General features: G+C 39.3%; 1 protein-coding gene across 1 annotated transcript; it reads left to right on the forward strand.

Moving 5' to 3' along the window:
- The first annotated feature begins 859 nt into the window (after positions 1–859).
- Positions 860–26,760, forward strand: aipl1 (aryl hydrocarbon receptor interacting protein like 1). Its single transcript, XM_012957589.3, has 6 exons — positions 860–983; positions 9,818–9,997; positions 17,250–17,438; positions 18,721–18,897; positions 19,430–19,571; positions 23,925–26,760. The coding sequence occupies exons 1-6, from the start codon at positions 888–890 to the stop codon at positions 24,140–24,142; spliced, it is 1,002 nt and encodes a 333-aa protein (XP_012813043.1). The 5' UTR covers positions 860–887; the 3' UTR covers positions 24,143–26,760.
- Positions 26,761–26,771: the final 11 nt, after the last annotated feature.

The raw sequence follows: 26,771 nt of genomic DNA on the forward strand, positions 1-26,771 counted from the left end.
TACTTGAAATGCCAGGGTCTATTCTTAATCCCAGTCCAGGCCTGCTTGGAGGGCAAGACAACAACCACATTTGAGAAAAGAGAATCATTACCTGTTATTGAACTGAAGTGTACCAATTAAAACATGTCATGTAAAGAGTTGTCTTGCAATAGGGAAATGGGTACTAAAAACTGGGGGGCTTTAGAGGTCTAACCAGGGTGTACAATTAATACAGCAGTGCTAATGCCTGAATAATTTTGCTCAACAGGCGTCTATTTTTAATAATGAACAAGAATAGGACAATCCATATAAATAAGTCACAGCAGTGTCGCCAAAGAGTGCCATCACCTTCTGTCTGTGTAACAAGTATGTGCTTGGATCTTACTGCAGAGCGAGATACTGTAGCCTAGATGAGAAATTGCTAAACCCATTGTACTCCACTGAATGGCACCCGTGTTATAAATCTTGATTTATATTAGTTCTGACTTGGGGAAATGGCTTGCAATGAAATTGGATGTATCTGTTCTATATATTGTGTTAGTCTTTGCGTTACAGTATAATCCTTCCCATCACACAGATGTCACTCAAAGTTCTATATAAAATAGCACTTCGAGTTTTTCTTTTCTCTGAAAAATTCCATTCTATTGTCCAATTTTATTTTAAATAATTTCTCTCTTGAAAAAGCACTTACAGGGTTTCTTTCATGCCACATGAATAGTCATGTTAAAAATGTTGTTCAGGTAATTGTACTGCCAGGTCTTTGGAAAAAGACAGGCAATCTCCCTTAAGGCTATTCAATCCTTAGGTTTTAGGATCTTGGAGACGCTCAGAAGATCTTGCTTATTTGAATGTAAAGCCTAATCTTCCATTCCTAATCCATATTCAGCCAGGCACTCAAAGCAGCAGCAATGGAAGAGACAATACTCCTCAGTATGGAAGGTGTCAAAAAGAAAATATATCATGGGGGGAATGGTGATTTGCCGAAATTCATTACTGGAGCAAAGGTAAATGTTACTGGAAGTTAAAAACCCTTATTTTAGTCCTCTTCATTCTCTCCTGTTTTCTTTATCTTTCTGAAGTTATATTATTTAGATAAAATGCTAACACATATAAGTAAGGAGTTAGGGATATGTGGCATTTACAGTTCCAGGAAGGAGCCCTAGGCTTTTGTAGTTGTTGTTTATGTTTTTCTCCACAGGGCCCCTGTAATGCAATAAACTATAGGGGTGAAGAATGGAAGAGAAGGATGCATGTTGTACGAATTAAATGAAACAAAAGAAGACAATTGCTTTTTTTATTTTGAGGCTTCTCTGTTATCAGATATTTGTGCGTGCTGGTTTTCGTGCAAATGTTCCCCAGTACCCTATAGTATTCACTCAGTAAATCTAAATGCCATTTGTTTAAGCAGTTTGTTTGATTAGTATGAAAATTTCATCTTTGAGGCCTTTTTGCCTATAGATGGTGCTTCAGTAGGAGTGAAAATAAGGTCAGCTGCAGCACCATACTTTCCCTTTCATCAGTTTGTAAGAATGGTTTAAGGAACCTAATGTGTTATGCAATAAAAAGGCACTATGTTTGCCCAGGAGCAGTAACCCATAGCAACCAATCAGCAGGTAGCATTTACTGGTCAACTGTTTAAAAGCAAATGTCTTATTGGTTGTTATGAGTTACTGCTACTGGGCAAACTTAGTGCTTTTTATTATATATGGGGGCTAGTCTTAATGTATGGGTTCAGTTCTTTGTAATTTCTAGGTTTCTTTGCTTAGAGGGCAGTGTAGTACAGGGACTCCCAATACAGGTATAGGTACCATTATCCAGAATGCTCGGGACCAAGGGTATTCCAGATAAGGGTTTTTTCCGTAATTTGGATCTCCATAAGTTAAGTCTATTAACAAATCAATAAAACATGAATTAAACCCAATAGGATTGTTTTGCATCCCATAAGGATTATTTATATCTTAGCTGGGATCAGTTACAAGGTACTGTTTTATTACTACAGAGAAAAAAGAAATTAGTTTCAAAATTCTGAATTATTAGATTAAAATGGAGTCTATGGGAGATGGGCTTTCCGTAATTCGGAGCTTTCTGGATAACAGGTTTCCGGATAAGGGATCCCATACCTGTAGTCAGTCAGGAAGAGAGGGTTGAGAAAAGTGTTATGGATCTAAGGATACCTACCCCTCAGAAAATGAGAACTAGACCTGTTACTGTGCCTGTGTGGACCCTTGCACTGCTTGTTTACAAAATCTGAGGCTTGGTATGAATGATGATAAGAATGTTGTAAATAATTGTAAAAGTTTCCACTCTATAAATATTGTTCCTAAACACTTGCTTGGGCTGTCAGCATGATCAGTTAAATGCCCTTATGAGAGGATGGCCAAATTGCAAAATAGAGCTTTTTTATGAATGCAAGCACTAGTGCCAAGGGCTCATTTGGACCCCAAATAGGTATTTGCATCCAATAGCAATAATGGGCCAATGGGCCTTGCTTGCTTGGATGAATTGTGGAAGCTACGAGACAAAGAAACTGGACCAGCTTGTGCAGGCTACAGTACAGTGTTTCAGGGGAATAAGCCTCCTTCTCAGGTACCCATTGTACCCACCAACTACTGACCATGTGCCAACTTAGCCATGTTTTTTAGTGACTAAAATGGCAATTTAGCTGCAAAAAAGGCTTGATGCAAAATGGCAATTTAGCTGCAAAAAAAGGCTTGATAGGACACACATGCAGTGATAATTCCAATTCATGAGTTTCTGAGGGTGAGACACTGAAGAAAAAGCAGGGCACTGTGGCACTACAAGTGTACTATGATCTCAGTAAGTGCTACCTATGCCCCCCATGTAACTAAAGGAAAATTGAGATAAATATCCTTGGCGAGCGCAATCCAGTATTTTTCTCTCTGTACAGTAAGGTTACATTTACTACATTTTTATAGACTATGCTCATTAGGGAGCTCTTGGCTTCACTGTGATTATCACATGGATCTGCAGGATTACACATTATAACAGATGGTGGCTTAAGCTTATGACAAGTGCTTTAACATTACTGCTTGGTAATTGTGCTTTGAAGTAAATTTCAAGGAAATTGAACTCAGGCTTCAGAGAGTATTGGAGCTGTAGGGCTTGCTACAGCATAGGAATAGTGGTATAGAATGTGATTTTATGACAAACAAGCTATTAAGGTCAAGACAGAGACCAGAGTCTGCTATAGGACAAAATATAAGCTCCCCCTTAGCCCCCAGCCTCACAGGAAATAAGGACAAGAAATAATATGACAAAAGCACAAAGGATATGTTATTTCTTGTCATACTTATGTGATTGTTTGCCGAATGGCTGCAGTTCATCTCTTCTTGAACTACAATTTCCAGCATTAATTGGGCACATAATGAATACACTGTAGGCTTTAACTGTCAAGGAGATGCTGAGAGTTGATGTTTTACACCAGATGAAAGTTACGATTGGACAGTGTATTGCACTTATTATTGACCCATCCCATAAACTTTCAATTTCTTTCATTTACAGAGATGTAAGGCACAAAGGCAATACATGTTAGCAAGGGGAAGCAGAGCAAACAAAGAAAAGAAAGTGAAGTAAGCCTGGGACCAATAAGGTTGAGAATTATAACTTAATAATATAAGAAAACATTCAGTTGCATGTAAAACCTCTTTCATTAAAGGTGCATCAAAATGCCTGTCGCTGCTCAGTCATTCCTGCCTTTCATTCCAAATTGAGCGCTGCTGCATCTACTGATGCACGGAATCCCTGGAGCTACCTTCTGGTCCAGAGGTGGTTTCCTCAGCGCCCTCAGTGTCAATCACCAGAGTTCTGTTGCACCAAGAGTATAGGGCGCACATGTCTCTCAGTCCAAACACCAGGAATAATTCCAGATAGAAAATATTCGGCACAACTGCTCCCGTTTGCAATGAAGCACACACACAGTAGCGTCAGTGTTGGTGAATCAGACGTAGTTGTGGTAGATGCAGCACAATTGCATCAAGAGCATTGTCCCTTTGCAACCACAATCATAATTCTAGGAAACACGCGTGCTTGAAATTGCACTTGTGGACTTACATGTGCCCTTTAAACATTAAAGGAGAAGGAAAGTCAAATTCTATGAAGCACACTATTAAATAGTACTACTATTGCTGAGTAAAAACGCTATATTCCTGGCTTGCCTAATGAAAGATTTACAGAGATACACTTACTAGAACTACATGCTTGTTTCACTGAACGGCGCCGCCATCTTTAAAATGGCCGCTGACGGCTTCTAAGTTCACTGTGCCTCACTGTCTGGAGCTGCATCCCCCGTGCCTCTCCCCCTGCCTGCACAGCCGATCTGCTCGTTTCCCTCAAGTGCCTCTCCCCTGCCTGCACAGCCGATCTGCTCGTTTCCCTCCCCCAGCCTGCACAGCCGATCTGCTCGTTTCCCTCCCCCAGCCTGCACAGCCGATCTGCTCGTTTCCATCCCCCAGCCTGCACAGCCGATCTGCTCGTTTCCCTCCCCCAGCCTGCACAGCCGATCTGCTCGTTTCCATCCCCCAGCCTGCACAGCCGATCTGCTCGTTTCCCTCCCCCAGCCTGCACAGCCGATCTGCTCGTTTCCATCCCCCAGCCTGCACAGCCGATCTGCTCGTTTCCCTCCCCCAGCCTGCACAGCCGATCTGCTCGTTTCCCTCCCCCAGCCTGCACAGCCGATCTGCTCGTTTCCCTCCCCCAGCCTGCACAGCCGATCTGCTCGTTTCCCTCCCCCAGCCTGCACAGCCGATCTGCTCGTTTCCCTCCCCCAGCCTGCACAGCCGATCTGCTCGTTTCCCTCCCCCAGCCTGCACAGCCGATCTGCTCCCCCTGTCCCTCTCCCCCTGCCAGCACCGCCGCTTGTGTCCCCTTTTGCCTGTGTCCTATGCTGCTGCTGCTGCCGACGCTAGGGGGAGCTTCCTGTTTCTGCGCATGCGCCGCCTCAGTTCTAAGTCCTGAAGTCTGGGGGAAGAGCGTTGCATTATGGGAATCTTCTCTACCCTGCTCAGCGTTTTTTCTTCATGTTTGGCTTCAGATCTTCTGAACAGGTGAAATATGGGGAGACTTAAGGGCACTATTGAGACAGCTGAAGGTATGCCTGCAGCTTGAGATGAACTCTTTATTAGCCTTTCCTTCTCCTTTAAACAAAACATTAGAATTAATTTGCTTTCTTGTTGTTGGGGTTGGCAGCCCTGATGGAATTTTATAAATCATTGAAGGGAGGGAATACAGAAAGGCAAATAATTCAAAGAATAATTAAGACTTATTGGAAAGATATCACCAGCAATTTAGAAAACCTGCATTTGGAGGTGAACGTCTCCATTGAGTTTAACCCTTTATTTACCACGGTGTAATCTACCATTTCATCAAAGCTGCACATTTTACAGTTCCGGGATTCTCTGATCAACTCCACATATATAAACAGACCCCAAAAATGCAAAATACCATTGCAGTTTCTGCAGCAGGGTTAGCAATTAGTAAAATACATTGTATATATGGAGGCTTAGTTGAGACAAAGTAAACAGATGTACTGTACTAATAAACTACATTAGTATTTATTATTATTAATGTGGTGACAGCTTGCCTTTAATATAGAATTGTGCAACAGAGCATGAAGATTAGCCTTGTTATTTATCCAGAATGTGTTTCTTTCAATTCCTGGTAATAATTTTTAGAAAAGGTTAGAAAAACAGAGGATATGATATGATTCCCAAATAAAATGGTTTACAAAATGCTACAATAAAACACTTTTAGGGCGTATTATATGTGAAGATGGGAAGTAACATCGCACGCTGTTCCCTGAAAGTAGATACAAGATATAAAATCAATGCGCTGCTGTGTATCACTGGAAGCACAATATTAGGCACATGGGTTATGGTACTAAAATTTCATAGCCCTGCCACTTGCTCCTACACGTTTAGTAAATCATCTGAGGATCTCTGTATCTTTCTTTAATCAGTTTGCAGTACAGTACTGTATTCTACTGCCATGTCACAGCACATATCAGCTACCCACCATTCAAATGGTGTTTTATTGCGCAGTGCTGGGTAACACTATCTGTATCAGGCAGAGCCCTTTCCCAAGTGTCATTCCAGCCACAGATAATTTAACCATGTTGATTTTGATTGCAACAATAGGCTTGGCATAGAGCCATGCTATCTGTGTTATGTGTCCAACAGATCTATGTCCCTCTGTCATGCTCTGACTTTCCCTTTTCTGAGCTCTTCATAATTGTTGACTTATCCCTGTTGCCTGGGTCTGCTGTTGGTCCCTGTTACTACCTGCTTTATTTCCTTACACCAATCTCCACTTTATTTCTCTCTTGATTACCCTCTGTCTCTTTTACTTTCCCCTTCCCTGCCGTAATCTTGCAGCTGGCTTATCATGAGACAGGATAAAAATGATTTGTCTCATCTCTTAAAGATTCTTTATGAAAGAGATGGATGCTGAGGCCTTAACAGGAACAATGTGAATTATATATAGATAGAAAATGTACAGCATATAGAAAAATAACACAAATACAGATTGAAAACAGACCTGAACTGTGACCAGCAAAATGATTTTTACCTTTTAATATTATAGGATGATATATGCAAATTGGAGGACACCTCTAAAGTATTCGGTGTAGTTAAACAGTGCTGCCTCGTGTAGTTTTGATACATTTGGCCTTTAATTTACTTTTTAAAAGTTGGTGTTTTAAAATATAGAAAATTGGTTAAGCTGCTTACAATGCATGTGTAATGCCTGCATGTCAGTTGCTACTGTTTCTGTAAGATAGCTGCATTTGCAATTATAAGGAAACATTTTCCTTGCAGATGGTATTAATTTATGCTTTCATGGTTATGTGCACTGTAGTCTGTTTAAAGAAAAGAGACAAAAGTTCATCAAATTCAACTTCTCTAAGTGAACCCCAATGCATATTTACACACATACATATACAGACCTATATATACACTCACATATAGTATATATACTGATACCAATACTAAACTAACTGTAGATCCTAAAATCATTATAGCAGTGGATACTATGCTTGTTCAAGAAGTCAGCTAAACAACTCTTAAAAGCATAAACAGAATCTGCCATCACACATCACCCAGCAGGGCATTCCCCAGCCTCACTGCCCTCATCGTGAAGAACCACCATCACTGCTTCAAATAAAGTTCAGTTCCTCAAATCTAAAGGGAAGAATGACTGACTATCTGACTATAATGTTCTCTATCAAGTTTAAAGGGGAAAAAATCCCCTGCTATCTGTCTATAATGTATCTAATGTACTTGTAAAAAGTAGTCTTGTCCCCTCACAACAACCCCAACCTTAACACTTTCCTCATATTTCAAATGTTCCATAACCTTTACCAGTTTAGTTGCACGTCTCTGCACTCTCTCCAGCTCATTAACTTCCCTCTTAAGGACTTGAGTCCAAAACTGCACTACATACTCAAGGTGAGGCCTTACCAGGGACCTATAAAGGGGCAAAATTATATTTTCATCCCTTAAGCAAGAGAGTACTTTATTTTCTTTAGTAGCCACAGAATGACACTGCCTAGATTTACACAGCTTGTTCTCCACAAAAAGCCCCAAATTATCATCAATTAAGCATACCTCCAACATTTAGGGCCCTGTTTATGATTGCTCGACCATTTGGACCTGAAGCCAAGTCACCAAGATGGTTAAGCACTTATTCTATATTTAGAATTTATATAATAGTTACAGTACATAGCTGGGTAGTTAAGACTGCTGCACAGTAAGTGGCACTTTGTACTTTGCAGAATCCTCAGCAAATACGTACTTCAATATGAAATAGCTTATTGATTAACAAATCCTTCACTACCCTGGGCCCCTTGTGGACTTCCAGCAGTAAGCAATACATGTTTGTGGTTACTCTTAAAGGAAAGGCAAAGTCACTTGGGGGTGCCTAACATTTAAATCGCCTACCTTTTACCCCGGGCTGGTGCCCCTGTTCTGAGAGAACAGCACCAGCCCGGGGTACCTGCAGCGCTTCCTCCTTCCTGCTTTGCTAGCGCCTGCATGCGCAGTAGAGTGAAAAGCCGAACTTTAACTTAAAAGTTGGCTTTTCACTCTACTGCGCATGCGCCGACCACAGGCATTTTAGGAAAAGGAAGCAGGAAGGAGGAAGCGCTCGCTACAGGTACCCCGGGCTGGTGCTGTTTTCTCCAAACAGGGGCAGCACAGCCCGGGGTACAAGGTAAGCGATTAAAGTCACTTGGTGGTGCCTAACATTTTGGCACCCCCAAGTGACTTTGCCTTTCCTTCTCCTTTAAGCTCACTTCACTTATCAGTTCTTTGTGGGATCCCTTAGCCTCTTGGCTTTGCTCTTGGTTAGTGACTTCCTCTCTTCCTTGCAGCGGCAGACAGCATCTGCATCTCCATCCCCCCTAGGAGTTTTTTCCACAGACTGGTAGCCTTCCTGCTCTGTGCTCAGAGAGACTATTTTAATATTCTAATCACAATTAAATAACCTTCCACACAACTCACTGTTACTTCCTAAACACTCCAGTTTACAGTACACAATATTTCTATTCTAATAATTAGTGTCCACATTCTTTTGGCTATATATTACATGAGCAAGGCATTTGGATTAATTTTACTAATTTAGATAATAATCATTTTGTAATAGTATGGTGCAGAAAGGCTACCAAGACAGTATGTTAAGTCTATTTACTTATAAAAGGAGGATCTCCACATATTTTCTATACTGGGCCTTTCCTGTCTTTTACTCCACTAGTGCCAGCTCAACTACCCCATGGATTCTTCATCAGGGATATGTGTGTAATAACAGCATTAGTGTACAATTCACTTGGCCTGCCAGTAATCCCAGGGTTCCACTGCATCAGTGCATATAGTTGCATGCAATTCATAAGAATAGGCTAAAAGGGAGCAATGGCGCCTGCTGGAAGTTGCTAACAAGAATATATGGGTGCAAGTAAATGAATACATGTTAAATTATGTGTCCAAACTAGCACTTTAAAAATGACCATACCTAAGCTATAAGTCCACTAGCGTAATTGGGCAAAAAAGGAAATCAAAGGGTGTGAAGTTCAATACAATTTGGGAATATTTACAAATATATGCACAAATAATAAAACATCCAGCCAGGGGAAGTGTAGGGTTTACATGGCCAAAAAATGTGCCCTGGATCACTATTTACCTCATCCTAAACTGATGTACCCCCCAAACTGGTTTTGGTAATAGCAGAGGTTTGCTTTTTGCCAGAAAGCGAGCCTTCACTGTTTATTGAAAAGCACATTTAAAGCCTTATAAAGGATTGGATGAGCCATTAGTTATCTTTAGCATAGGGCAGTGAAGAGCAATGCCTGATAATTTTTCCTTCTTAGCTCCATATTTCACTGAGCTGTTCCCTCATGTCAGCAGCACTGTACTTGCTCAGTGTGCACTTGGCTGCTGTGGGTACTAGCTTAAACACAAATTGGCATCCTTTGTCCATGACAATCGGTGACATGATCAGCACAGTGCCAGCAATAATCTACTTTTGGACATATAAGATTTGAGGAACAAATTTGAAGGCATGGCATTTCACTGCCCAATATAGAACTGAGCAGACGGTACATAGTTATTCAAGTATAAGGTACATAGTTAATCAAACCTAGTCTGGTTTAATTTAATAAGCTGTTGCTAGCGGCTATTTTCTCAAGGTTTTTAAGATGAGCTCATATTGTGTTGCTGTAAGATATATAGTGCCACAAAGTCCTATGATAAATGTTAGCCTTGCTGTATGGAGACATTTATACGTTGAGTACTGTTTTTGGTGAACAGAGGAAATAAATTGTCTGCGATTTTAGGTCACTTTCCATTTTCGCACATTAAAGTGTGACGATGAGAGAACTGTGATTGATGACAGCAAGAAAGTTGGCGTACCTATGGAAATCATCATTGGAAACATGTTCAAACTGGAAGTCTGGGAGATGTTGCTCTCATCCATGAGGATTGGAGAGGTGGCTGAATTCTGGTGTGACGTCACAGTGAGTATAAAAAAAACCCATTTATTAATATCCGTGCTATTACATTTGCAATAAGATGCTTGCTTTTAAACAAGTGACCAGTAAATGCTACCTGCTGATTGGTTACTATAGGAAATAAGTTGTGTATCAAACTTTGCTCCTGATATTATGTCTAGATAGTTTGCTGTTTTGTATGTAAGACTCCTTTACCAACACATTGTTTAATAGCAAACAATATTTTCATTAGTTTACCTAAAGTAGACTGGCATAAGCTCTTTGCTCTTTGGTTGCTAGGGGTTACTTCCCTTGGCAACATTTAATCGGGTCTCATTGTTAGTTTAAAGCTATTCCAATTAATGCCATGTAGTTTCTGTGTTTCTGTTTCATTAGTGCAAGGTGTGATAGGTAAATGCAATTAAAAGATAACGAAACATGAAACACCAGGAAAGTATCCCTTATATCAGCCTATGCTGACATAATGAATTGGGGTCAAACTGTTAAATTTACAGCACAGAAAACCTTGCAAGAAAATGGCCCATCACACAGCTCACTTATAACCTGATTTGAATTATTTGAAATACAGACTGATTTGTATCTTGTATTGCCAATTAAATGCAGCTGACTTTGCAAATGCACCCGGACTGTAGTGCTTGCATTTTTTGAAACACATTAAAAAAAAAAAAAAAAAGACTTTATAATAGCACATTAATGTGTTAATTTAATCCCATTTAAATAAAGGGATAAAGAACATTTACAGGCTTTATGGGGCATTATTATGCCACTCATTAGACATAAAAATGCTGTATGTAGAAACTTTGCTGGTCTAAAATGTTGCCACAAGCAGTTTGTAGAAAATAAATACCCTGAAGAGCAGCTGTGTATAATAGATATGTGATAGATAGGCAATTATCTCTGGGTATATGTATTTTTATTTATTCAGTGATATTTCTACAGGTATACACATTGCTGCACATTAATGTTTCACTTCCTCATATGCTGATGTACCACGTGATGGGCAAAATGGTGCAAAAAATTTTCATTCCTCCCTGAACTTACTATCGTTCAGCCAGCTTACACATACTAAACATAATAATTTTACAATAATTTGTACAGTTTGTAGCCCAACTATGTGTAGACTCAGCTACAGTGACAGAGGCCTCTAAACCAGGCTCATGAGTATCTAATCCCTGAAGAAACAGAAGGGGTATTACAGCACAATACATACACATTGTCATGTAAAACAGAAATAAACAAACATTGGAGGGCCTCTCTCATAGGACATAATCTCATAATAAAATACACTCTGGCTGGTAGAGTTTTACCTCCCAACCCCTTTTCCATGTTTGGAATGGCAGAGCAAAGTGCCCCAGAAGACAGACAAGTAGCCCCCATCATTTTATGACATATGGTAGCCCTAAGCATTCCATGACTGACTGTGGCACCTGCATTTCATAACAGTGAGATCACTGCAGAAATGGCCAATGAGCACTCCATTAACCCCAGACTTGCCAGTAAGATCACTGCAGAAATGGCCAGTGAGAACTACATTAACCCCAGATATAACAGTAAGATCACTGCAGAAATGGCCAATGAGCACTCCATTAACCCCAGACTTGCCAGTAAGATCATTGCAGAAATGGTCAATGAGAATTCCATTAACCCAGATATAACTCTAAGGTCACTGTAGAAATGGCCAATGAGCACTCCATTAACCCCAGACTTGCCAGTAAGATCACTACAAAAATGGTCAATGAGAATTCCATTAACCCAGATATAACAGTAAGGTCACTGTAGAAATGGCCAATGAGCACTTCATTAACCCCAGACTTGCCAGTAAGATCACTGCAGAAATGGCCAATGAGCACTTCATTAACCCCAGACTTGTCAGTAAGATCACTGCAGAAATGGCCAATGAGCATTTTATTAACCCCAGACTTGCCAGTAAGATCACTGCAGAAATGGCCAATAAGAACTCCATTAACCTCAGACTTTCCGGTAAGATCACACAGGACCTGGGGTCCCCCCTGCATTGTGGGGTCTGCGGGGGGCCTTATTTACACCACTGCCTAAGCTGGAAGATGCAGCTGTTTTAACAAATAAATAGTAACGGCACTACAAACAAATAATACTGGGAATACAAAATCCTAAAACTAAGACTGAATACAAAACCTCTATGTTGATTTGTTGGAACTGTTGGTGTAGAAGGAAAAAAAAGTATTTTGTGCCCTTTCAAACTCTACTGCATCTTGTTTATGAGAAAGTTCTGTCGGCTGTTTATTTTAGGGCCCTTTTCAAAATCCATTTAACTGCAGGCTCATCATTTTCTAAAGAAGATTACAATAGTCCTTGAGTGATTGTGAATATAAGATGCATAGCATATGGCACTGCCTTTCCGAGCCCCTGCTGGCAAGCTGCAAGCTGTAAAGTGTAAAGGTGCAGTAAGATCAGTTAAGCCGTAGGAAAAAAAAAGATCTTCTGAGAGCCAAAGAACTACCCGCAGCATTCTAACCCGTGAATAATGCATTGGCGTCCATACATAATAAGTTTATCTTTCCCAGGAGCTTTAGAAATCGCTTTGTCTTTCACACTATTTCTTTCTTGACACATTCACATCTTTTATTATAAAACTACTTTGCTCCTTAGAGTGTATCATTCGGAATGGGATTATGAATTGGAAAACACACTCAATGGATGAGAAGAAAATAAAGCAGAATCCAGAATCAATAGAAGCAATCTCTCTTCATTAATAGTGTGACTTTACTACTTGGGAGATCATAATCAGGAAAGATAGCCTATCTCTTCTGGTGTATAGTAAATATATTACACAGAGGGAATCTAAAATTTCAGGACTCTGAGGCTGCAGGGCAAGGGCCATTAAAGCTAAAAAGTTCTCTGTTACAGACAAATCACTTTGCAGGCACATTGCCACCAAGTACAAGAACAAAATGATTGGCCAAAGAACTATATATGCTGAAATCTATAAGGATCTCATGTACTGTACATCTGGGGTCAGTTAGTTATCTCATGTGACTTGTATCATACACAGTGCACCCCTGCAAAGAGAATTGGGATAATAAAATATACTTTATTAGTGCATATCTTCTATAGGCTGCAGTAGAACATCATAACATGCTATACTTTGTGCTGCAGAGAGGATTGATATCAGAAAAGCAATAACATTTAAACAGATCGTCTCTCAGAAATGGCAGATACAGTATTTCATCTTATACAATTTTGCGGTATATCATTTTTCATAAATGGGCAAACTATCCTTTTATATTATAAGCTGTGCTAAACAGAGCTTCCTGGTTGGGTAATGTTTAGCTCCCAGTGTGCATGGTGTTTGTTTACCTGGTTTTGCAATGAAAGCATTTAGGCAAAATAATAAATAAATGCCAATGGTTTTGTTGTGAATAGATTGTCCAGTGTTGATGAGAGGTAACCCTCCAGGAAACCAGTCAGTATAAGAAAAAACTGCAAAATTAGGTGTAATAAGGTGTGTTATTTAACAACACTTCTGACCTCAAGTAAACCATTCAGGTGTCATGTAAATTCCAGTATAAAAATACATATTACAGAAATACAGTGTAGACATTATGTAAAAAAGCAGTGATAGAAAAACAGAATTTTAAGCACCTGCTTTTTATTCCAGAATTTGATGCAATTGCTCAAAATTAATATACAGCTTGATAAATATGGGGTAATTTTACATGGACATAAAATAGTGATATGTAGTGTATTGGATGTAGATCAGAACCTAGCATGACAGGGAGCCAGCAACTCACACACTTTCTATTAGGGATGCACCAAATCCACTACTTTGGGATTCGACCAAACCTCGAATCCTCGGCAGAAAGTTTTGGCCGAATAGTGAACTGAACCCGAACCCACATATGAAAATTAGGCAATAGAAGATTTAAAGAGAAAAAAATGTCAACTTCCATGTTTATGTGATGATTTTAAGAATTTGGATTTGATTTGGCCAGGTACATTGGATTCAATCAGTATTTCTCTTTGGCTTGACCCTTAGGGCAGAGTTTTTTCTTTATATAATTTAAAAAGCAAGCTCAAAATTCTTCAGCTCCTCTGTTAAAAATGTCTAAGCTTCTCACGTCATAATAAAATCTTTAAATGATAATTAAGATATTTCTTACTGAACCTTAATCTCTCTAAGAATTTAAGTGTGCTTTGTGGGGTGCTTCTTATAGATAAGCATTGGCTTCCAGTTGATTGGCAACTTTGTGTTCAAAGAGGTTATTAGCACTTAGGTGGTAGAAAGAAGGTAGCTTATGTATGTCCACAAGTGCAGTTGCGGTGCATGGAATTTCCCCGTAGTCAGTTGCGCGTTCATTTTCATTGGAGGTACTTGCATCAAAATGCTTTCTTTGCACTTCTATAAGTTGCGTTTGTATAGCTGCTTAGTCCCCCCTTCCTTCCATTCCAAATTAAGCACGCCTGGGCTAATTGACACAGGGCAACCATAGAGCTACCATCGCATCTGGACCAGGTGGTAGCTCAGTGCCCAGTGCTAATCCCCATAGGGTACACACCTGCACTCCTTACACTGCAAATGATGAGCAATTGCTTCAAGAGCATCACCCCTTAACAACAACAATGACGCTAGAATTTTGGGAAAAAAACATGGCGTTTGAAATTGGACTTTGCTTAATGCACTTTCGGACGTATATGTGGTCTAAGGTGTGTTAGTAAAGTGGCCTTTTACCTGGCTGTATCCTATGTATATAATAACTAAGGTAAGTCAAATAGAGACATTGACAGTTCCTGAGGAATGAATGGGATAAGTCTATAAAATATAAGTGGCATTGCGTAAGTAAGTGATCAGCAACCAGGGACAAGCCAAGCTTGCTATTACAGCAATTCTGCAACATTTTACATAGTTACATAGGGTTGAAAAAAGACCATTGTCCATCAAGTTCAACCCATCTGAGTAAACCCAGCACACAACCTATACTAACCAATCTATACACTCACATACATAAACTATATATACAACCAGTAATACTAACTGTAGATATTAGTATCACAATAGCCTTGGATATTCTGCTTGTTCAAAAACTCATCCAGGCCCCTCTTAAAGGCATTAACAGAGTGTGCCATTACCACATCACTAGGAAGGGCATTCCACAACCTCATGCTCTAACATTTGTAGAATTAGAAGTTGTCAATCCCTGGTGCAGATATAGACTGCACCAGGGATTGACAACTAGAGAAAAAAGTGTGAAAAAGCACCAGCAATGAAATGAAACACCAGAAGAAATGAGACTACTGTGCATGTGTATCGTATAATGCCTTGCTGTCCTTACAGAAGGTTTGTATCTGCTGCTGATCTTTGCTTAGGGTAAGAGCTAATGTTAATTAGTATAATATTCAAAGGATCAATTTTTCATACAATAATGTATTTGAGAAAGTGCCTTTTTTCCTTACTTCTTTGGTAGCAGCATGCAAAACGTGAACTTCCTTTTATAATGTTTCTAAAACCACACAAAACAAGTTCATGAAATTAGATTTCCTGTAATATGCCTTTTCCTGTTTTAAAAGGTTTTGATCTCCATCCTATCAATGAGCAGTATCCAATTTGTTTTGGATCAAACCTCCATTTAAGGTCCAGCATTATCTAAAGCTACCGCCACACCAGGCTGAACCTATGTATCATCGCAGCCTGAGAAGCAGCCCCTATGCTTGCCTCAGCCTACCCTTGCCTACCCTCAGCCTACCCGTGACTATACCTGGAGACACCATGTGACCCCACGTGCAGGGACACAGAGTGGATTTTGGCTCCGAAATGCACGAGTATGTGTCTCAGTGTGAAATCCTGTGTGCCTGCACCTTGGCTGACTCAGTGGCAAGTGTAAGAGCTGATTATTGGCCTGTGTTTATCTGCAGGCTGAAAATCATCCTGGTGTGGCAGTGGCCTTACAAACTGGCATCCTCCCTAACTGGCCTTTAGGCTGGGCTTCCAATATGGGGCAGTGCCTTAGTTAGTGAAGCACTGTTATAAAGTTCTGAATTGTTGACAAAGCACATTAAGGCCCTGCTTTCTAAATTGCAAAATGTATTTTCCATTTTCATTCCAGAACTGAAAGCCTAAGGTTTGTTGCACATATTATCCCAGGTCTGCTGTGCACAATATCAACATCATTTTGATTAATACTGTATTTGTCTTATATAAATGTCTTCTATAAATAACAGTTGTTCTTCAAAGGCTAGAGACTAAATTGCCATCTTTGTTATGCTTCATTGATTGATGGTTGCATACGGCCTGCACATTACAATAATTACTTCTTGTGTTTTGCTCCACAATCAGCAAATATTATTTTTATTTTAAAGTATTCACAAAGACAGTTGACTTTGATGGGAACTTTAATTATTCCCGTCTAACAGCTCAGGCTTGTGATATTGCTGCCTTCTTAGACATGTTGACATTTAATGTGAACATTAGCAGTTTGTTTAATTTTAGTTATTGCTTTGCCAATTATTGCAGGAAACTTTTATACAAAAAAAAATAAAAAAGATACTCCATTAAGACATTAAAAAAATGCAAAAAAGAAATGTGCATCCAAGAGTTATATTTGATACAGTATTTCAGAACAGTCCTGCTGATAAAGATAATTTCAGTACCCTCTACTGTTTGTATATGTTTCTTCTACTGGCAGTTTTATACTTTAGAGTTTCTGCAGACACAGTGAAGTCACAAACCCTGGCAATAATAATACCCTTTGGCCCACTTCTCAGTTCTGAGAAGCCTATATGTTGTTTTCTGCAGCAGTTTTCAGCAGTTATACCCTCCATATAATCCCCAAAAGTTGAGCTGGCACTCAGTGTTCCAGTGTTTTTCTGCCACATATCACAGAGCAAATCTTGAGTTACTGCATCAAACTGCAGATAAACTGTTGGTTACAATAAAAATGAGGTATAGAGCAACTGTTTTCAGCAGTGTATCTTTGTAGTCATTACATTTAACTTTAACCTCTGCCAGACTGCCTTCTTTTACTTCAGAGAAGGACAAAACCATATATAATACTTAACAGCAGTGCTAGACTGGGATGTCAGAGCCCCACCAGAAAACCTTGGACCACAGGCCCACTTTCCAAACTATCTTTATTCTCCTAGCCTCTTTTCTTTCACAATAATATATTCTTTGATCTATTTAGCTTTCTTTCTATTTATCATTCATCTATTTTGCTTGACCAATATAAACTGGTGAGTTTGACAAATTACATTAGATTAAATATTATTGTTATTTTTCTTGCAGCACACTGGGTTATACCCATTAGTGTCCAAGAGCCTGCGGCGCATTGCTGAAGGAAAAGATCCAACAGACTGGCACATGCACACCTGTGGATTGGCCAATATGTTTGCCTACCACACACTGGGCTATGAAGACCTGGATGAACTACAAAAGGAACCCAAACCTCTTATATTTGTTCTTGAACTATTGAAGGTAATAGATAATTTGATGCAGACAATAAAACTTGGAGTGTTAACCCATTAAAAACCCATTTGCTCTGGTACACTTGCCCCAGTTTGAAAACATTCTGTGAACAAGTACAGAAAATAAGTGGGGAGATCCTTGGTTGCCAGGTAAATTTTACCCCTCAACTAATATTACTATATTACTTCCATACAGAAAAAAAAACAGAGAAAACATTTAAAAGAAGCCTCCTTATACAATTAATACTGGCAGCAAAAATTCTAATTCCCAGAAAGTGGAGAAATGCTAACCCGCCTACTTTTGAGGAGTGGATATCAAGTGTGAATGAAATTTATCTCATGGAGGAAATGACATCATCCCTATCCTTAACCCCACAAAAATTTATAGCAACTTGGCAACCGTGGGTCTCCTACTTAAATCTGCACAACAGACTGTAAAATATCCATTTACTAATCCAAAATAGACTAATAGCTATCTATGCGTGGTATAACTGCAGAGAGCATTTCATAGTTTTAAAGTTACTTACCTTGTTAAGAATCTGTACTGTTCTTCTTGAAGTCACAGACCTTAATTATTGGATGTATAATTTGAAACATGCTAAAAAAACAAATGCCAAGGTTAAAGAATGCACAATGTAATGTTTATCTGTGAACATAATAAAGACTTGAATACAAAAAAAAACCTATTTGCTTCTGTTTCTCAAACAACAAACTACATATGGCCTCTAAAAGCACAATGCTAAGGTCCAATGTAGCTAAGAGCCAACAGACTTCATTATAATTTCACAACTGTGATAAAACGTAATAGAAAAACATTTACAAAATGTTCATCAGTAAAAGATTTAGTTTTTTTTTTTTCTTACTATATCCTTTATTTGTCCATTTTATTCTGCTGTAAACATTGAACGTGGCGTTTTTCAGACACAGCGATAGCAAGCATCCCTGTAACCAAAGTATTGATTATTGTTGAAGGACGAACAGTATTATCCCTCCATTCCTTCAACATATCTGTTTCATCTAAAAGACCACTTTTTATCACTACCTGAAAACTTCATTTTCCACAATAAAACTTCATTTTCCATGCAAAGTGAGTATGCAGACATACGTGACTGTATGACATGAGCTAATAGGCTATAGGCCTGTTACACATTGGGTTGGCTTCACTTTTGCAGTGCTATCAGGGAGATTCTTAGTTGCCAAAACTCCTTTACAGATTGACATCAGCCTTAGCTTAGTGAATCAGGACATTACCATGCACTGATAAACGAATAAAACCAATGTATCGTTTGCAGGTAGAATCCCCCAGTGCCTACAAACGAGAAACATGGGCTCTGAATAATGATGAAAAGCTGAAAGCAGTGCCTATCCTGCATGGAGAAGGCAACAGGCTGTTCAAGCTTGGACGCTATGAAGATGCAATCAACAAATATAAAGAAGGGGTTATTTGTTTGAAGAATCTCCAGACTAAGGTAGGACCATTCATAAAGGTTCTATAGATTATTTGAGCCACTTAAGAAAATGTAACTATTATACAGGATATTTAATAAATAATAAAAAGGAAATGATCTAGAGAGTAATTAAAAAAAAATATATATTTTTTGGAGGATTTATGTTGAAGCTCTTTAACATATCATGAAGGCTGTACTAAGTGTATTGTTTTTATTCTACCAAAATATAGGGGTCATTCCTGTAGGTTGGACAAGAATCACCCCTGTACTTTGGTATATATAAAAGACAATTAACTGTATTACGTAGATTTTCTTTATTCTTTGCCTACTGGAGTGGATTCCAATTCTCTTGGCACCAGACTCTGTTCCCAATGTTCTCCTTCACTAATCTGACAGGCAGTCGCAGGTTTTTAGATTTAGTACAGAAGATCTTAGGACATTGCCTCAGGAGAAATTTTGAAAAAAAAAATGACCTAATTTATTGTAGAACAGGAACAGCTATACTAACTGCTTTTTTAAATGCCCATGCTGTTACTCTACATTGTGTCTGCAGGAGAAGCCATGGGAGGTGCCTTGGATGAAATTGGAAAAGATGATTAACACTTTAGTTTTGAACTACTGTCAATGCCTGCTTCGCATGGAAGAGTACTATGAAGTAATAGAACAAACAACTGACCTAATTCAACACCACCCAGGTAAAAACATAAGCCAGAAGCACATTTGTAAATCGTTTATGTGGGCAGAATAAAGGCAGAGATGGAAGAAGGGAAAATTATCACTCATAGGAATTTAATGAGAAAACATTAGGATTTATTGGTACGATAAATCCATAATTTATGTTACAATTTATGCCAAACTTTTTTTTGCTATCTGAACTTAAATAAAATCTTTGGTAATGGTCTAATGAAGTGCTGTCCAACTTCTGTGGTAGCGAGGGTCGGAATTTTTCTGGCCAACATGGTGGAGGGCTGATAATGGAAGCCAGTTTTGACCACTCCCCTTTTTAAACCACACCCGTGTTATCATATGACCATACCCATATTAATGGTGGTAGTACAGCAAAAACCTGCCATAATCTGCCTTCCCTACCCTGCCTGTGTGTGCCGTACGCTGCCTTTGTGTGCCATACACTGTCTGTGTGTGCCATACTCTGCCTGCCCTATGCTGCCTGTGTGTGCCATATTCTGCCTGCCCTATGCTACCTGTGTGTGCCATACTCTGCCTGCCGTACGCTGCCTTTGTGTGCCATACACTGCCTGTGTGTGCCATACTCTGCCTGCCCTATGCTACCTGTCTGTGCCATATTCTGCCTGTGTGTGCCATACTCTGCCTGCCCTACCCTGCCTGTGTGTGCCATACTCTACCTGCCCTACCCTGCCTGTGTGTGCCATACTCTGCCTGCCCTATGCTGCCTGTGTGTGCCATACTCTGCCTGCCCTATGCTGCCTGTGTGTGCCATATTCTGCCTGCCCTACCCTGCCTGTGTGTGCCATACTCTGCCTGCCCTACTCTGCCTGTGTGTGCCATATTCTACCTGCCCTACCCTGCCAGTGTGTGCCATACTCTGCCTGCCCTACCCTGCCTGGGTGTGCCATACTCTGCCTGCCCTACCCTGCCTGTGTGTGCCATATTCTGCCTGCCCTATGCTACCTGTGTGTGCCATACTCTGCCTGCCCTACCCTGCCTGTGTGTGCCCTACTCTACCTGCCCTATGCTGCCTGTGGGTGCCATACTCTGCACACCCTATGCTGCGTGTGTGTGCTATACACACAGGCAGCATAGGGCAGGCAGAGTATGGCACTCACAGGCAGCATACAGTGACACAATGCTGGCACAGCTCCTACAGTCTGCACAATAACTATATATTTAAAAAAAAAAACGTTTTAATTGCAGTACCACCTTAGTATATGTTCTTTTTATAGTGTGCATGGTTTATTTGTGGGTTTCTACTGCTCTGAGGTGTGAACAGGTGAACAACGTGGGTGCTTACAGTCTGAGCCTGAGGTGTGAACAGTGCAGGGGGTGAACAATGCAGAGATTAAAAGGTGTGAAAAACACAGGGGATTACATTTTTAAACAATACAGGGGAATTACAGCCTGAATCCGAGGTGTGAACCATGCAGGGAGCCAGTTAATCAAAGTACTGATACCATTTAAATCTTGCACAAAGGTAAGCCATCAAAGCAGCCAGACAGGTGGGGGGCCACACAGAGATGGGGTCGGGGGCCGCCAGTTGGACAGCACTGGTCTAAAGCTTGAGAGCTTTATAAAAGGACAGTATTTGCACTTAAATACCAGAATGCCAAATTCTTCATTATAGTGTCAGTATGTGGACAACCCCGAATGTAGCCTGCTCCACTGGTTGTGTTTGCTTGTGACTCTGCAGGGTGAAACTGCTAAAATCATGCTATATGTCCCAAGGTAGAACTCACTGAACAAATGCCCATGTGACTGTATAGGATTGACATCTGGCTATTGTTACTTATAGAACAAATAAGAAAGTTGGGAATGAGTTTTCTTTTGCTAGAAAACAATGTGTGGATCTACTTGGTATAATCTATTCCAATTTGATTCTTATATCACCAGATTTAAAACATCTTTTTCATTCATTTAATTGCATAAGCATCAGTTGCTGGTGCCATTCCTGTAGGTATAGAAGAAGCACAGTCATTGGTTGGCTCTGATCTAGACATTTGGTACTAGATTTCTTGCTGTGCTTGCGTGTTTACTTGACATTGTTCTTTATTTGTTCTAACTGCATAGCCCCATAGGGCTCCTTTGTGTGCCTTTGGTGATTTACAATTTGCTTTCCTGCAACACTCAGATACTGCTGCTGCTCATTTATTTTCTACATCGTTTGCCTAGAAAGTACAATCCAGAGCAGAAATCCAAACATTTATTTTTGTATATCCCCAAAGTACAATTTTGTTCATTCTTTCCTCCTTCCTGTTTGCAATGCGTATCTGTTTTTCTTGTTAACATTACTTTTACTTTGTGCCCTTCCACCTTATTCTCTTTCAATTATCCCCATTTTCTGTATCCAGATTTGGTTTCTGGGTCTCCCAGGATGGCTTGATTCTCTATACCTTAATGCAATCTGACACTGCAAAACAAACTAGGCCTTGACACTAAAGCAGATCTCAATGATTTCATGACCTGCTGCCTCCCCTGTGGGTCTGTGAAACACAATGTACTCTTGCCTTATGACAAAATTAGTCTGTTTATCAGAACAACATGTACTTTTAACACTTTATTGTCTGGGATGTAATGTTTTACAAGCCTTTTGGTGCAGTTAATATAAAGATCATATAAACTAGGGATGCACTTAATCTGTAATGTTTTACAAGCTTTTTGGTGCAGTTAATAAAAAGATCATATAAACTAGGGAGGCACTTAATCTGGGATTCGGTTCTGGATTCGGGCAAGATTTGGCCTTTTTCAGCAGGATTTGGCCAAATCCATGCTCCTGGAAGAAAAAAAATTTCAGAATTAGGATTTGAATTCGGTTTGGTATTCGGCAGGAAGGGACAAACAAAATTTGAAGCTGCTGTGATGAGGAGGTTATGTTATAGGATACTTTATATTATATTTGCATATTTTTAAGCACAGTGGGTAGAAAAACATAAAAGAAACACAAATCAATGCTTGCAGAACAGTTTAAGCCATTCTTGGAAATACCTGTAGTTTTAACCAGTGGGATTTTGAACTATTTTGTCTGTGAGCTTTAATGTGGTTAGTTTTGTCAGTATGGAGTTTGTATGTTTTTGAGTGTCTGTCTTTCAGTCCATGTTGGCAGGTTAATTGACTGCTGAAGAATCTTATTGTAGACATACATGGGCTTATAAAGCTGGTAGGAAACTATGCCCCTTCAGTCTTTAGCTTATTGGTCCTTGTATGGGTCCTTTCCAGTAGTCTGTGCCATCGATATCTGCACCAAAATCTGCAAGATAACCAGGCTAGAAAATCCCACCATTGATGCATATATGCAGTGCTTTCCCAAGCATTTCTTTACAGGCTCACTGTAAGATCTGATTGTTGGCCAGGGACCCAAAATATCAGATCAGATTTGGCCCGACACAGGGGTTGTCCAATTGTACAAAGATCTGCTGTTGGCGACTGGACTAAACAATAGGGTTTTTAAGCACCATAACTCTTTGTTTTGTATCTTATAAGAAAATTAGATTGTAGGCTCCACTGGGGCAGGGACTGATGTGAATGTTTGATCATGCTATATAGTATGTTGTTGCAATATAAATAAAGTGTACTAATTATAATAACATTAATGGTAATTATTATTATTTGCCTATACAATATGTAATTGTTCATTTAATTTCATTTTTAGCTTGGCTGATTTTAATGGTTTTCAAACATTTACATAATCAGTGGCACAGATAAATGGTCACTAGCAGCAATATAGTTCAAAATAAATGAAGTTATGGTAATAATCTTTTCCATTTCAAGTATTTTCAAAGTATAACAGAATTGTATAAGGTTCTGCTAATTACTTTGGGGTTACTAAATTAAATCCATTCAATTCCTCCATTCAAAAAAAGACTTTAGGCACTACCTTATAGGTCTATATGCTTAGTTCCTGTAGGAAAGTAAATAAAGTACCAATGAACCATTCAGGTATAAGTACCACAATATGTGAGCTGCTATACAGGTATGGGATCTTTTATTGGAAAAAACATTATCCAGAAAGTTCGAAATTACAGGAAGGCCATGTCCAATAGAGTCCTTTTTAAACAAATAAAAAAAAAAGAGTTCCTTTATCTCTGCAGTAATACTACAATACCTTGTAATTGATCCTAACTGAGCAGCATGAATCCATATTGGTAGCAAAACCATCCCATTAGCTACTGTTTTTTTTATAAGACTTAAGGCAAGATTTCATATGATTTCACAGATTTGTTCCTTGCTGTCCACAGTAGGCCCATTTTAAAAGTATGAATTCCATTTATATATGCATGTCATGATGTCATTATTTCATTCTGTATATGTATATGTTTGTGTGATTTTGATGTGACCTAGTTATTTCTTGTCCATAGGTCTAACAAAGGCGTATTTTATCAGAGGAAAAGCAAATGCTGAAGTGTGGAATGAGGCAGAATCTAAGAAAGATTTTGATAAAGTCCTGGAAATGGACCCAGCTATGAGTAAAGTAGTAAAGAAGGAAATTCGAATCCTGGAATGTAGAATGCAGGAAAAGGAAGAAGAGGAAAAACTGAGATATAAGAACCTTTTCTCAGAAACTAATGAAAAATAATGTGCGATCACTCTGATTGCGCGTACAGCATTGGTGCACTAACAAAGACAAAACAAATGGTGCAAGGTGATCAGTTACAAACTTGTACTATTATGTGGGCAAGTAGAAAGTAGCTGGGTGTAGCTTGATTGCATTCTGAATGGAATTGCTAAATGGAATGTATATATTACATATATATTTTATTAGCCAGCAGTATTTGCTCTGTATTTCTATTTCTATTAGCTCTCATGTTTCCTGAACTGATAGCAGCAATAATAAGTTGGGCCAGGCTACAACTGTTGGGTTGAGAAGCAAATCCCATTTAGTGAGTGCACCGCACTACATTTGAATGTTTAACAGATTGAAGTTTATTAATATCAACTGCACTGTTTTTTCTAGATATACCAATTTTCTATTACTTGGTAAATTACAGGGACTTACTTTACCTTACTGGGTTGCAGTGATATGCTTTTCCTTTATATCCTATACACAGGGCTTTATTTACAGTAGGTTTGCACCGCACTACATTTGAATGCTCAACAGATTGAAGCTGATTTATTAAATATCAACAGCACTGTTTTTTCTAGATATGACAATTTTCTATTACTTGGTAAATTACAGGGACATACTGTCACTTTCTGGGTTGCAGTGGTATGCTTTTCCTATATATCCTATACACAGGGCTTTATTTAAAGTAAGTTTGATGCTGCCTAACACGCAACCACAGGCAATCAGCGTATGTACAGGCTGTTCCATGTTCCATCACCAGATTGAGCCACAAGTAGCCAGTGAAGGGCTGGTGACATTTTTATTTTGTGATTTTTAATTTACCATACAGGCACCCAAGGGCCACCCTCCCAAAGCTGCACTCTAAGCATGGGCCCTCGGGTGTCTATATGATAAATGCAGCCCTGCCTATGTGCATAGTTTGTATTTTATGCCTTGTCAAATATGGGTTTCATTTAGTCTGAGATTTAGCTAGTAATCTTGTTAACAACAGTAAATTTCTTTTTGCCATCCTTCAATGTATATCAGTATATATTTGTATTTTCAAGTATTCATTTGTGTTTTATGAATATCGTAGAGCACAATGAAAAATGCTTGATTCTGCAATATTTCTTTTCTAGGCTGGAACAGAAACAGAATGTTCAGAGCACAAAATAAACTGATTGTTTTTGGTACTTGATAGATACTTCTTCATAGGGCACTTTCAGTACTCCTAGGGGGCTGTTTACTAACCATCAGAATTTTTTTTTTTCCGTTTCGGATTTTTATTTGCAGAAAATAAAATTAGGATTTTTCTGAGATTGACGATGCGTTAAAACGGCTAAAAATCTGAATCTGCCAATTTGCCAGCTAAAACTTGCCGAGATCATGTGGAAGTCAGTGGCAGATGAGGCAGATGCACACTGTGCCACACAATGGCAGATATCCAGTTCCCTTCCCTGGAGGACCCTTCTTTCAAAGCTGTAAAAGTTTTGGATTTTTGACGCTGGTTTTTTTTTTTTGTGTGACAATTTGAAAAAGTCATAGTTTCGATGCGACAAATAAAAAAATTCAGCATTTCCTTGACTTTTCTGCAACTTTTCCCGCACTGACTTTTTTCAGTTCAGACTTTTTAGTAAATATAAGACATTCATGGAAACAAGTATACTTGAAACAAGTTACCAAAATACAACTCAGCATCCTTATTTTAGCTGTAGTTCTGTATCTGAATCTCTAAAAATGCGTCTCCTTTCTATATTCAATAAGTAGAAGACAAACACTTCCTATAAAGAGAACATATTTGCCCTTTAAAATATTCTAATGCTTCTTCCATTATGGGGAGATTTTTTCTAGTTGTTGCACCGAAACCAGCATCAAAAATGTGAAACCCCTAACATTTCGAAGCAAAAGGAGGATCCTCCAGGGAAGGGACATCTGCCATTGACTTCTACATGATCTCGGCAAGTAAATGGCCCCCTTAGAGTGTAGATTTAAATGAGTATTGAATCAGTACTCTGATTCCTACTAGCCTGTTCTTTTTTTAAAGCAAGGTATTTGTATGGCATTTCATCTCTCAAGCCATTTGCAAATATTCCTGCACTCATGCACTTACGCTATTCCCACAGAACTAGAGATCACCTTTCCAGTTATACGGTCATATCCTATAGAGCAGGGGTCCTCAAACTACGGCCCGCAGGCCGAATACGACCCCCCAATGTCATTTACCTGGCTCCCGCACCAGCTGTGTCCTCACCCTGGCTACTATCTGTCTGCCTCAGAGTGTCCCTCATGCCGGCCGGTATGACACGGTGACATGACGTGCTGGGGCCAAGGACCACGCTGAGGCAGACAGGTAGTAGCCAGGGGACTGTGAACTGGCCCCTTGTTTAAAAAAATTGAGGACCCCTGCTATAAAGCTTCCACTATTGATGTTGCAGAAATTCTTTTCTTTGTGTTTGTTGCTATAATTATTCATTAATACTTGGCTCTGTGCACATGTATGAAGCCATGCATATAACATGCATAAGTTAATTCTACATTGTTGTGTGTTTCCCCTCTGTTGTACAGAACTATGTCATTCACTTGTATATGAACATTTAAACTTTCTTATTTTCTATTATAGAATCTCTATTAAACTATAAAGTGTCACAAAATTCTTATCTGG

The sequence above is a fragment of the Xenopus tropicalis genome, chromosome 2, assembly GCF_000004195.4.
Source record: "Xenopus tropicalis strain Nigerian chromosome 2, UCB_Xtro_10.0, whole genome shotgun sequence".
NCBI lineage: Eukaryota > Metazoa > Chordata > Amphibia > Anura > Pipidae > Xenopus > Xenopus tropicalis.

Bases quoted from the DNA above. Each gene is read 5' to 3' on its own strand.
- aipl1 (XM_012957589.3), top strand. From the start codon at position 888: ATGGAAGAGACAATACTCCTCAGTATGGAAGGTGTCAAAAAGAAAATA. The intron at 17,439-18,720 runs GTAATAGATAAT...TATCGTTTGCAG, and splicing joins TTGTTCTTGAACTATTGAAG to GTAGAATCCCCCAGTGCCTA. The intron at 19,572-23,924 runs GTAAAAACATAA...TCTTGTCCATAG, and splicing joins CCTAATTCAACACCACCCAG to GTCTAACAAAGGCGTATTTT.